Raw genomic sequence first — 12,332 nt, 5'->3', positions numbered from 1 at the left:
TTCTACACTTAACTTAAAGAAATGAATTAGTGTTAATTAATTAGCTAATCATGATTAGTGATATTAATCAAGTTTATTATCTCAAATCATATGGGGTCATATTAGTCATTATGTAAATATTTGGATAGCGGGTGTTCACTATCACTATTTCATGCCCAAATAGCCCCAAAAAGTCAAGCCTTTCTAAGCCCCAGTAATAGAGTTCTATTAATAGGGGTAACAGTTTACTGGGGAGATATCAAAATCCATATAAGAAACTGAAAAGTGCTTTATTCTGTAATACCCTTCTAGTAAAATGGTACCCGTCAGCAGTGTAAGAAAGGCATGGCACAATTAGTTGTCTGAAACCAACTGCCAACTGGGGTTGAACTCTAAGGTCATAGGTTAGGAATACAATTTCGGCCGCTTTCAAATTAAAAAAAAAAAAAAACTCAGGTTACAGCTGTTGGGAGTTGTGAGTCTTGTGACTACTTGAGAGTGTTACTGTTAGTCTATTGACAAAAAGGAAAACCGAGTGAGGGATCACTCCAGAAATCCATCACCAACCAAAAATCCCACAGTTTAAATGGCGATTCGCAAGCTTGCAGTTATAATCAACAGCAATTCCAATGAGGATGAGTATCTCCTTGTGAAACAAACTCCACCACCAAAATTTGGCGAAGAAGAATACGATTCTTACATCGATTCTGATCTATGGGACTTACCTTCTACTACATTAAATCCCTTGGTAGGAGGAGTATCTCACAAGTCTGAATTTTACATAGAAAATGCAGAATCTTGTTCTTCCAAGTTGAATTTGAAGATATTGGATGTTGAATCGGCTCTCAAACAGGTATGGGGTTCTTTTATTTTATCTGAATTGATTTGTGAATTATGATTAAGAGGCTGAACTTTGGGTTTTGGGTAACCTTGTAGGTTCTATCAGAAGTGGGTTTTCATGGAAGAGGAGAAATTTGTGAAAAATGGGTGTTTCAGAAATATGATGAAGAGGCTGAATTTGGTCCTGGACCTCCTACTCAAACAATTTTCATTTTTGGGAAGTTGGGGGCTGAAATTGAGATGATACCAAGTTAGTATATATATATATTTATTTATTTATTTTCCTTCTGTCAGTAATAATAGTGGAGAAATGATGAAGCAATGAAGCACAACAGCATGCAAGTACAAGTAAATTTCATTTGGTTCCAGGGAGCTACACAAAGATATGGTAGGACTGGTGAAAATTGTGTCTAGAATATGTATGAGAAGGAAAAAAGATATAACATGCATAATGACTACCGGAGTAGTTTGTAACATCAGGAAAATGGCCATTTACTCATTTAGTGCAGTGGAAAATATGAATAATGTTTAATGCATATTGTATTATTGTGCATAAGTTCTTACTGTGTTTTCTTGCAAGTAATCCATGTTGTTTTGTCTATTGAAGAGGTTGTCTCTAAGGATGGATTTTTTGTGTGTGTGTGTGCGCGCAGATGTTTCTAAATGGGTGTCTATCCAGAGTTGCAGAAATTTGTTATTGGAAGTGAACCCTAATAGTGATCGTGTTGGACCTTTGGCGGCTGTTGGGCTTCTAAATGATCATCTGCATTGTGGAAGGTGCAAAGTCCCTTCTCCTTTGCGTTACCAGGTTTGCATTTTTCTAGTTTTGCGGTATCTGTTTTTTGGATATAATATTTACGCCAATCTGGTCGCGACAGAAATGGGCTAATCAAGTGGACAGCAAGAGTTTAGGCATTATTTTTTCTAATAGTAAGAATGGAATGGTTTAAAAACAGGACCACTTGATGTGGTTAAATGACACTTGATAAAGTCTATGTTTTTCATCAGGAGTACCCTCCAGGTGTCACACTTGTGCCAATGAAAAGCAAAACTCAAAAGCCGTTCCTTACAACAAACTTAGTAGTAATTGCACCTGATAATGTGACTGGTAGCCGTGGAGGTTCAGATTTTTCGGTGTATGGAGATGCACTGATAATGGACCCAGGGTGCCATTTTGAGGGTCATACAGAGGTATTGCATATTGTTGTTGGTACTAATGTACTTGATATCCTTGTTTGCCTGTATTTTGGGACGTTAAATCAGAGATCAATTCCGACTCTACAAGTTGTACTTAAGTCTTCTGTCAGTCACAGTTGTCCTTGACTTAAAATTTTAGGTATGCTTTTGTTAATAAAATGTCATTGCAGGATGATTTTAGAGTTGACCGTAGCTTTGTATGTCTTCTCGAAGTTCTAACTTCTCTATATCTGATGCCGAGTAGTCTGTTTTCTGCACTTCTGGATGTTGACTCGTACATTTGTTCTTAAGCCTATCAATTTCACTAGTATTTACAGTATGTTTGGGGATACAGATCCAGCTTCTGGTGCCCGTTTCTTCTTTTTTTTTCGTCTGAAATTTATGCTAGTTTACTTCTTATCTTTTGTCTCTCTAAGTTATTGCTTGTCATTGATCAGCTTATGGAAATTGTCGCCTCTTTGCCACGGAAGTTGGTGGTTTTTGTTACTCATCACCACTACGATCATGTTGAAGGTAAGTGTCTCTAGGAAGCTAAAAATAAATAAGACGGACTCCATTACATTCTGTCACTGGGTTTAGAACTAAGAATTTCGTCGTCAGGGTCCCATGAGACTATCAACGTATCTGACATCCAAGGATATAAACACCTGATAGCGCCAGTGTGGAGTCAAATGTTCTAGTTTTTTGTGGCAATTTGATCTTATTGGCTTAATGTTTCTTGCAAGCCACCAATGCTGCATCCTGCTGTTATCCTCATAAATCTTTAAGTAGTTGAAGTTGGAGATTTGGCCGCATATAATAGCATTACCTCTGAAGAGGCATTGATAGTTCAATGGCATGATTTCAGGTCTCTCGGTTATTCAAAAGTGCAATCCAGATGCTACTCTTCTAGCACATGAGAACACCATGCGTCATATTGGAAAAGGTTATTACTTATATCATATCTTATTGTTCATATTTGATTTTCGTGGCATCGTACAATGAATTAGACAACCTAGTTGAATAATTAGATACTTGAAGTACAGTGCTTGAATCTAAAGTGTCTAATGACAAATCCATGCTTTAAATCTCGCGGTTTTACTACTATTATTATTATAAACTGCAACTTTATTGAAGAGAGCGAAGGAGTATTTTACATGAGGTTAGTTGGTAGCCTCGCAACAAGCTGGGCACCAACACTGCTGCAACTTTATATTACTATTATTATTATTGCTGAATTGAGGAACGAATCTCGTTTGGTTATGAAGTGTATCAAGAATTAGACTATTTTTTTCATTAGAATACTGCTGCATGGCTTATAAAACCGATAAAGTTCTTGTTTTATCAAAATCATGAAATATGTTGATATGTGATTAGTTTTCTTAATATATATCATGAGTAAATGTTGGTATATGATCATTATGTATTTTATTGTTTGTGTTGGATATACTATTTATCAGTCTACCATGGTTATACTAACAGAAACATCAAAAGAAGAATCAATTTAACTCTCGTTTCTTCCCACAGATCATTGGTCTCTTGGTTATACAGCAATATCAGGAGCTGAAGCGATTTGCATTGGTGGTGAACGGTTAAATGTCATTTTTGCTCCGGTAACACACTTCCATCTTGTTTGTATGCAATTATTAATTATGCATGTAATGTTGTTAAAATTAGATCTTTAGTTGGTACTTGGAGGGGTGGCGTGGGTTCACAGATCTAGTATTACTTAATTTTGTGGGTACCAATCTAGTATTGCATAAGGTACCAATTTTTTCAAGTGGTTAAAGCATTCATCACCATTTGCAATATTTGTATCTCTTTATTCTATTCAAAGGAATCGCTGAAGAATGCTTGCCCTGAAATTTAAAACATCTGTGTTTAACTGCTGACATGTTAGAAACTACTAGCACGTGGTTCGTGAACTTCGTGTATATTGCTAATGATAGTGTTTTTATAATTGTTGACTTGCCAAAACATGTTGCCGCATCAGTGGAGATTCTCGAGGTTAATTTTGTTACATCATTCCTTTTTCATTGTCTATCATTTGCATCGTATCAGCCTGCTTATACTTTTTAGCGCCAGTTCTATCTAAAACTTGCCATATGCCTAGTCCTGGTTTACTCGCTTATCCATCTAATCATTGCTCAATTCCAGGGGCATACAGATGGTCATATGGCTTTGCTTCATGTTAGAACGAACTCATTGATTGTGGGGGATCATTGTGTCGGGTACGGTTTTCTGTTAAGAAAAAAATTGCATATTAAAGCAGCAGTTTTCAAATGCTAGTTGTTAAACAGGCGGAAAACAAACAAAGAATGTATACAGTCATCAATTTGGTACCACCTTGTGCCCACACTGTTACACAATATCGTAATGCTTCTCTATGGATATACAATTCTGCAGAAATGCAGTAAGTTGATCTATGAAATACCAAGTGCATCTGTTTTAGCCAGTAGAATCTGTTCTGGTTCTGTCTGTAAACATAATCAAGAAGGTGGAAATGAGCTTTTACTGGGGGAAAATTTCTAAAACACATGTAGTGACATTGTTTTTTTATTTTTTTAAATAATTTGCAAATTGAGCTAAAATTGGGTACTATATTTTCTCTCTTGGCGTTGTGCAATGATTTATTACTTTGGTATGTCTATTGATTTGCTTGACCACTATAATTCAGTCAAGGAAGTGCGATCCTGGATATTCAATCTGGTGGAAACATGAAGGCAAGTAAAGTCTATCCCAAAAGCTGCAATAATGAATCATTATGATTTATGGAAGTTCTTTGTTGAGTAGAGAAATATGAGTTAGTATCGAAATCAGTTTTGATTCTCGAGCATCTGATATTTATGCAGGATTACTTTGAAACAACTTACAAGTTCTTGGAGCTCTCACCTCACGCTTTAATCCCAATGCACGGGAAAGTCAACCTCTGGCCAAAGCACATGCTTTGTGGATATCTCAAGTATATACTAGAACTTTTTACATGGATTTACTTGTTCCCGTTGGAGGAAGAGAAACTTACGTTATTCTTGTTTTCAGGAACAGAAGAAACAGGGAATTGTCCATTTTGAAAGCCATGGAAGATGGAGCGGAGACATTGTTTGACATAGTCGCGAAGGTATATTCTGATGTTGATCCCAGTTACTGGATTCCTGCTTCATCAAATGTGCGGATTCACGTCGAGCATTTGGCTCAACAAGATAAGTTACCAAAGGTAACATTCTTATTTCATTTACCTCATCCTTTTAATTGTAAACACGATACTGCAACCCTAAAGAAAATATCCTTCAGCAAGGAGGCGATGGTTAAGTAGGTTGGGTGGTTAGAACTCGGAACACTCAAATTTGGTGCCATATTATTAAGGAATAATGTCGCAGCTGAAATGAAGGCATTGGTCTATGGACATTTTCCCACCAACTTTTCTTTCAGCGGCGAATATTTAGAAATGCATTTTGCGACCAAGTTTTTTACCACCTAAAGTTACACTCTTATTTGACTGAATGCCGTCACACCTTCCTTTTTATGAAGTACTATTTGGAGGAATTTGGATACAATTCTTTCTTTTTGCGGAAAATTTGAGAAATTGATTACTTTTTTTTTCTCCATCGTCAACACATATTAAGTATTGCAACATTTTGTGCAAGGGTTTGCTGCAGGGCTTCTTAGAAAGCTTCAGTCACAGTTGCCATGCATTTACTGATAAACTGCGTATTCATCGTGAAACTCTAACGAGGAGAGTCGCTCTCTAGTAACCCAGTCTTTTTTGGTCGCTTGGTGTCCCCACGTTTGTAGGTTCAGATCAGTGTATCTAAGTTTTGTTAAGCTGGAGATTCCATGTGAGCTTTCCAGAATCCTGGATTGGGGTTGCAATCCAGCTTATCAACTCATTTGTTCTGCATTTTGTGGCAGGATTTTTCTGTGGAGAAATTCCAGTCAACTTGCCGCCTTCATTTTCTACAACGGTGGATATGGGTATTCTTGAAAAATGGCGCTTCTTTCCAATATCAGAAGCTTGGCAAAGTTAAACTCTTTTTTGCCGCTGCTGTGGCAGGGTTTGCTATGTTGTATGCTGTCAAACGTAAGATAGTGACCAAATAATCCATGTACTTTTCTGTTAGCGTAATATGGAGGAGTTTCTTTATAAGGGTGTGTATCTGTAGGGAAAATGTTGGGTTGTGTCATGCATGTGTGCAGAGAGTGCCAGAGAGGAAAAACTATACTGTAGATTAATAAATAATGGTAACAATCGGAAGTTTCCGAGGGAGTAAATAAAGAAAAGTAATCATCTCACATCTTAAGTAAACAAGAAACTGACACAAACTAACAAACTAGATCTTGGCAAACCAGTTGAGTTCATCGACTGTTGATAGTGACCAGTTAGGTTCAATCCAGCTGCAATTTGAATACTCTTTCGAGTTATAAAAGCCTTAACTGGAATAGTTATTGCCATCAAGAGAGTAGCATAAAATCTCTTCGCCGCGTAATCTAGCTAAGCATATCTTATTCTCCATTTGACCGTTCGGAGCTACTGCTGAGAAACTAGAAGTGCTGCTGATGAACAACGCATGCTTTCCCAAACTTTCAATTTTAACCCAGACCTTCTTGGTGCGATTCAATTTAAAAATCTGAATAGACTTTCCCAAGTGTGATAATTCCACCAGTAGAGTTTTCCTCCGCACTCCACCAAGTAACATTGATCGATACCGTTAAATGTTTCCTGTGGCTTCACGATAAGTTTACAGTAAAGTGCATCCTCGTCAAAAACTCCTAACGCGCCGTTATTATCAAGACCATACAAAGTTCCATCGCAGTAAACCGGATTGTTAAGCATACATGGGTAAAATGACTCGTCTTTATCCATCTCAGTGTGTGGTAAAAAAATAGATCTCCATGACTCTGTACCTCGTGCAATTGAGAAGACCTCGACGTGGGTAGATGGCCAGTGGGCAATGGCGGAAACTACACAGTCTGAGGAAGTCGGTAAGGATGAGAATGTTATTCCTGCAAAGTCATAAGGGCGATCCCCTGGTATGTCCGGAAGTTGGATGGTTTCTCCTGTGAAAGGTTTGTAGAAGAATACCTTTTTTCTTCCTTTAGTCATTAGTAGCCAACCGCTCTTCGAGAAAAAATTGTAGCACCTACTAATAACTCAGAGACAACCTTTGTGAGGTGCTTGCTGTGGTTATGCATCGGATCCACGAAATTGTGCATGGTGCCGTTGTCTGTGGAGAAAACCAACCATGGAGATAGACATTTGGTCTCAGCAGATGGTGTGGCCTCTGCCAGTTCTCTCCCGTCGTAGTGATTTTGCTCCTTACTGCTAATTTTTTCCTCAGTCACCTCTGCAGCATGTTTTTCAGGCTTCCTCATCATGATCCAATTTGGCGAAGACCACGGCGTCGGTAGCTCAAGACATGGAAAAATAACTGCCGTCGCATTATCTTGGACGTCATATGTGTATAAACTCTGATCGTTTGGCATTGTGTAAAACAAGCAACCTCTGGGCAGACCCATTGCAGCAGCTGAGCAAGATGCAGAGGTGGACTGGCCAAGAAATAATACATGATCATCCAAACTGTCCACCATCTCCCAAGCCATTGAAGAGAAGTTCAACCTGGAGACGTTTATGGAGAGAACTAGCTTGTCAAAACCTCTCGGATGACAATATTTATTCACCATGAAGATTTCTCTTCCATCGCAAGATTCCACGTATTCTGCTCGGGAAGGTGTAAAATTTCCGCCTATTAATGGAGCAGATACATAGCTGTTGTTGCTTATAGAGAATGGCTTAGAATTAGAGAGTACAGTTTGACCATCATTAGCAATTAGTACTTGAATCTCTATGTTTAAATTCATGCGACCCATAACAAACAACTTACCCTCATTGTTAAGATAAACAAGGGATCGGACAATTACATCACCAGGCAAATCTTGAGTTCGCCATTGTTTGTCTCCCGGATAACAAAACAGAAGAGTGTTTGTATGATTATCATCTAATCCCTCAAATAAAAAGAAAACCATGGAGGAAAATCTGTCATTGATGTCGTCGGTAGCAGGAGGATTAGTAGTTGGAGGTGGTGGTGGAGAGGTTAAAACGCAGTCGGTAAGATGATAATATTGTGGAGTAAGCAGCAGCACGTCATGGAGATTAGGTAACTGAATCATCTCCAACGACACTGGATTCCACAAAAAGCAGTCGCCGTAATTCCACTTGGTAGTGGTGCTGGTGTCGTTGTGATCGCAGAGAATGACTAGCCATCCTTGATGGCAAGGCTTTTGCCAAAACGATTTTCGACTCAACTCTGGAATGCATTTTCTACAAGTTCTATTATTCGGTTCACATGGATTATAAAAAGCTTGGTTTTTCATACCTTCGCCATGAGGATAAACAAGCCAAGGTGCTTCCATCGGCGATGGTGGACGATGGGTCTCACTTTTTCTATGCTCGTCTAATTCAACTGTTGCTGCTGATGACGACGATAAAACTGCCTCCATGTTTCTTTATTTTTGTTTGGTGAAGCAGTAGATGTAAGTTGGTATGTATTTATAGTGCCAGGGATGACCGATCAAAAAAAAATAATTTATAGTGCCAGGGATGGATTCAAGATTTATGTGTACCCCTTTAAAGAAACCAACTTAGATTAAAGATTCCAAACTTAGGTGTACAGAGTCGGACCTAGTTTTTAGTGAGTGGGGGTGATGAGGTTATGGCCAATTTGGGTCCGCGAAATTGTGCATGGTGCCGTTATTTGTAGAGAAAACCAACCATGGAGATAAACACACGGCTCACTGGCTTATACCAGTTCTGTCCCGTTGTAGTGACTTGTTCCTCGTCTTCTTTCGTATAAACTCTGATAGCTGGGCATTGTGTAAAACAAGCAACCCCTGCAAGACCCATGGCAAAATATTTGTCGCAGCATTTCTGGAAAACTTTAGAGAACTTGTTAAATTTCCTTAAATTTTTACTGTCAGTTTTTTCAGAAATTAAGAAAACATTAAAATACTTTTCTAAATTAGATTTTTATTTTGACATGCTCATAAACGATCATTTTGCGCACTGGTAAAACAGTCCTGAACGTTATCACGAACGATCATTGTTTCTAATATTAACAGTCGCGACTCGTGACCCGTGAAAACATTAAAACAGACACACAAGACAGTTCCTTTTTCTCTCTTTTTTTTTTTTTGGTACCTAGTTCCAAATCTGCTGGTATGGGGTTTAACAAGGGTTTTTACATCTAAATTTCGTTGTTTGAACATGAGCTACAGGAAGAAAGAAAACATGGCTTCCATGTGTAGATCAACTGCGATGTCAGGTGTAGTCCATTGCTGCCTTACGGAGCCAAAACATAACTCAAAACCCTTGTTTTCTCCAATCAAGTACATCATCATCATCTGAGTCACTTGATGACTCTTCAATGTCTTCATCACTTGAAGATTTGTCAACACCTGAAGCTTTTGGCCTATCAAGCCTAGCAGCCTTCAACTCCAGTTGCTTCTTCTTTAACTTTTCCACCCTCTCTCTATATTCCCTGCACAAAAAGAAAATAAACACACATTAATCCAGCACTCCAACTATACTGCCTTTACGAGAATGTAGCTAAAGATGCATGTAACTTGTGCGGCTTTGCCTCACAAGTCAAAACTTACTTTTGCGCTAAAGACTCCTCCCCTTCTCTAATCTCAGCTGCATCTATCTGCAGTAGGCGTCACAGCACCAGGTTATTTCAATTTCCAACAAATTGTTTGTTACATTTTGCAACCTAAATCACACAATTGTACCCAACAAGAAAACTTGATACTCACCTCTTCTTCTACCATACGTTCATCCACTTCATGCACGTCCTCTTGAATCGACTTCTCAAATTCCTTTAACTTGTCCCTGTCAGATGTTAAGACGAGCTTCAAATTAGAAGACCTGAAAACCTAAACCCTTTATGTCCAATTGATACACATTTAAGACAAATACTGTGGTCGGGCAGCTCTTCATAAAATAAACAACAAAAGTAGCAGTTCATAAAAAGAAGGTTTAAAGCTCTAGGAACCTACTCTGGATCAACTTTAACAGGCTGGATACCATGAGCTCGTAAATCAGCTTCCTTGTCATCAAAAAAGCCCATGGGCAGAGCTCCCTTAACTTGCTTGACATCTGCATCGCCCATTTTTCGTTTTGCATGAACATTATCTGTCTTACCAGAAAACCCATCAGTGTGGGAACCTCTGTGCACAATTTCAGGATCGCCTTTCATTGTATCAGCATCATCCTTATTATCAAAGAAATTTTCAGGAAGAGCTTTCTTCAATGGCTTAACTTCTGAACCCACGTGTCCACTTGTTTCACCATCCTTTTTGTCAAAAAAACCTTTAGGAAGAGTTCTCTTCCCTGCCTTAATTTCTCTTCTCCCTTCTGTATCAACTTCTCTAAAATGGGGGGATTCAGTACCCAACCCCATAATGTAGCAGTTAGTCAACTGTTCTCAATTATACAAATGCAAAAAAAAAAAAAACATAAGGACATCCAAAGTTGGTTATTACCAGTTTTTTGTCTTTTCGGGTCATTCTTATCAAAAAAACCTTCTGGCAGAGAGGCTGGAGTACGGGTTTTAGGAGTAGACCCTGGCGGTGGCATGGATTTTGCAGCTGCGGTAGCCCTGATATTCTTAATTGCCTGTGAGAATAAGACCTCCTTTTATCACACTGAACATTGAAATTAACTACTTATCAGAAGTACCAAAACACATATCACTGAGAATCATATTATCACAGTAAGTTGTCACCACTTTTGGACAGTGTAAAACTCACGTCATGATGTTTACGAGAAGCTTGATGTGCAGCCCATTGGGATTCAGACTTTAAAACGACTTCGCAAACACGACAAACAGGTTGATCAGATTCATTGTACCTAGTCAAACACACAGGAGGAAATAAATCAGCTATCCTCAATTTCACAACATAATTACTTAGTGTAATTGCCCTATTGACATTTGCATCTTCTATTTGAGAAACATAAGTATTCCTACATATCTTCCCACCATAAAAATATTTAAAAAAATGCTCATAATACATCCTCGCAGTGCCAGTTAAACTAACAATTACATTTGACAAAATAATCAAAGCAAAATGATCTACATAGCCCTAAGATTATGTAAGTGCAACAATCACGAGCCAAAAAGGAAAACTAAGTGCTACAAAAATATTATTTGTTCAGTTACACATAACACCGACTTTTCCATGTAATCTAATATCTTTGGTTCCCGTCCACACCTATCTCTTTCTCTTTATCTATTCAACCACTTGCTATCGCAGCAACAGTGTTAATTCCCGTTCATTGCATTACTAAGTTTTCATTTCCTAGTAATCTTACAAACAGAAAAGAATTAGCCTAAACAAAAAAGATTTTCCCTAGCTAGGATACAATTACTGAGGCTAAAACCTAGGTCACAAAAAAAATATAACAACAGGAAAAGTTTTCATTACCTAACTAGTGCAGAATCAATGCGTTTATCCCGTTTTAGTGCAGCTTCTTTCAATTTAGATCGATATAATGCCTTGGAGCTCATTGTTTGATTCCTGTAATAACAAAATTTGAAAATCAGAGAAATCAATCAAATCCCTCAAAAAGAACACAAACTAAACCCTAATTCCTTAGCCTATAATGAACGGAGCCAATTTTGAGATTATCTCAGACAATATGGAAACTAAACCCTAACCAGTTCGAACTTTAACAGTGAAGCAGGTGCGGGAGAGGAAACGTACCTGGATTCATTCGATTCGATCCTCCTTCTGTACAAAGGGAAGAAAGTGAGGGAAGATAGACAAAAGGAAAACAAAAAAATTTATACAGGCGTAAGTTTGTTTTTGCCTTTTTCTATTTCGAAATAGTGGAAGCAGTGGTTCCAAGTTTTTGGTTCCAAGGTTTTCCTGACGTATTTACGAGCACCAAACCAACGCTTCCTGCGAGGTTTTCTCTAGAAATTTTGTAAGGCTGTGTTCGATAGCAGGGAAAGAATTTGCATGGAATTCCATGGAAAAAGTTTAAAATATCCTTCAGGCCACGTTTTTTTTACAATTTCATGGAAAAAGATTTTTGACCAAACAACGGAACACAAGTTATTTCCATGGAAAGATGACTATTTCCATGGAATTAACTCCTATCAAACACAGCCTTAAAGAGAAACATATCATCAGAATATTACACTTCAATTCATTGTCGTTTGGGTTTTGCGGAGAAATTGACGCTAATCTTGTCTGTACTTGTCTATCTAAGAGTGTCCATGGATCTTATCTATTTAATATAAGCGGAAAAGCATAATAGTCATAAAGCAAGGGATTAGGCC

At 38.1% G+C, this 12,332-nt stretch overlaps 2 protein-coding genes across 5 annotated transcripts; one reads left to right on the top strand and one right to left on the bottom strand.

The window, feature by feature from the left end:
- The first annotated feature begins 438 nt into the window (after window positions 1–438).
- On the top strand, window positions 439–6,287 carry LOC113282227. 3 transcript variants are annotated; one of them, XM_026531205.1, is made up of 13 exons: window positions 439–832; window positions 916–1,069; window positions 1,473–1,627; window positions 1,828–2,010; window positions 2,454–2,529; window positions 2,864–2,941; window positions 3,523–3,608; window positions 4,153–4,226; window positions 4,673–4,718; window positions 4,848–4,957; window positions 5,035–5,209; window positions 5,652–5,787; window positions 5,905–6,285. In XM_026531205.1, the coding sequence occupies exons 1-12, from the start codon at window positions 566–568 to the stop codon at window positions 5,742–5,744; spliced, it is 1,497 nt and encodes a 498-aa protein (XP_026386990.1). In that variant the 5' UTR covers window positions 439–565; the 3' UTR covers window positions 5,745–5,787; window positions 5,905–6,285. The 3 variants fall into 3 exon arrangements, with proteins under 3 accessions (XP_026386990.1, XP_026386991.1, XP_026386989.1); XM_026531206.1 differs by having other exon boundaries at window positions 5,652–5,783; window positions 5,905–6,033; XM_026531204.1 differs by lacking the exon at window positions 5,652–5,787 and having other exon boundaries at window positions 5,905–6,287.
- A 2,740-nt stretch (window positions 6,288–9,027) lies between these two features.
- Window positions 9,028–11,921, bottom strand: LOC113277649 (zinc finger protein 830-like). 2 transcript variants are annotated; one of them, XM_026526695.1, is made up of 9 exons: window positions 11,858–11,921; window positions 11,752–11,778; window positions 11,473–11,565; window positions 10,798–10,897; window positions 10,531–10,663; window positions 10,045–10,444; window positions 9,802–9,877; window positions 9,646–9,692; window positions 9,028–9,527 (listed from the first exon to the last, which is right to left on the bottom strand). In XM_026526695.1, exons 3-9 carry the CDS (start codon window positions 11,553–11,555, stop codon window positions 9,350–9,352), a joined length of 1,017 nt encoding a protein of 338 aa, XP_026382480.1. In that variant the 5' UTR covers window positions 11,556–11,565; window positions 11,752–11,778; window positions 11,858–11,921; the 3' UTR covers window positions 9,028–9,349. The 2 variants fall into 2 exon arrangements, with proteins under 2 accessions (XP_026382480.1, XP_026382481.1); XM_026526696.1 differs by lacking the exon at window positions 11,858–11,921 and having other exon boundaries at window positions 10,045–10,414; window positions 11,752–11,827.
- Window positions 11,922–12,332: the final 411 nt, after the last annotated feature.

This window comes from Papaver somniferum, chromosome 5, assembly GCF_003573695.1.
Source record: "Papaver somniferum cultivar HN1 chromosome 5, ASM357369v1, whole genome shotgun sequence".
In the NCBI taxonomy this organism is placed as follows: Eukaryota; Viridiplantae; Streptophyta; class Magnoliopsida; order Ranunculales; family Papaveraceae; genus Papaver; species Papaver somniferum.
Note: the sequence above shows the minus strand (reverse complement) of the source record. Positions and strands in the feature narration are given on the sequence as shown.

Coding starts and splice junctions, on each gene's coding strand:
- LOC113277649 (XM_026526695.1), bottom strand. CDS start 11,555: ATGAGCTCCAAGGCATTATATCGATCTAAATTGAAAGAAGCTGCACTA. Junction 10,898..11,472: donor ATTGATTCTGCACTAGTTAG/GTAATGAAAACT, acceptor GTGTTTGACTAG/GTACAATGAATCTGATCAAC. Junction 10,445..10,530: donor CCCGAAAAGACAAAAAACTG/GTAATAACCAAC, acceptor GCTACATTATGG/GGTTGGGTACTGAATCCCCC.
- LOC113282227 (XM_026531204.1), top strand. CDS start 566: ATGGCGATTCGCAAGCTTGCAGTTATAATCAACAGCAATTCCAATGAG. Junction 833..915: donor TTGAATCGGCTCTCAAACAG/GTATGGGGTTCT, acceptor GTAACCTTGTAG/GTTCTATCAGAAGTGGGTTT. Junction 3,609..4,152: donor TAAATGTCATTTTTGCTCCG/GTAACACACTTC, acceptor GCTCAATTCCAG/GGGCATACAGATGGTCATAT.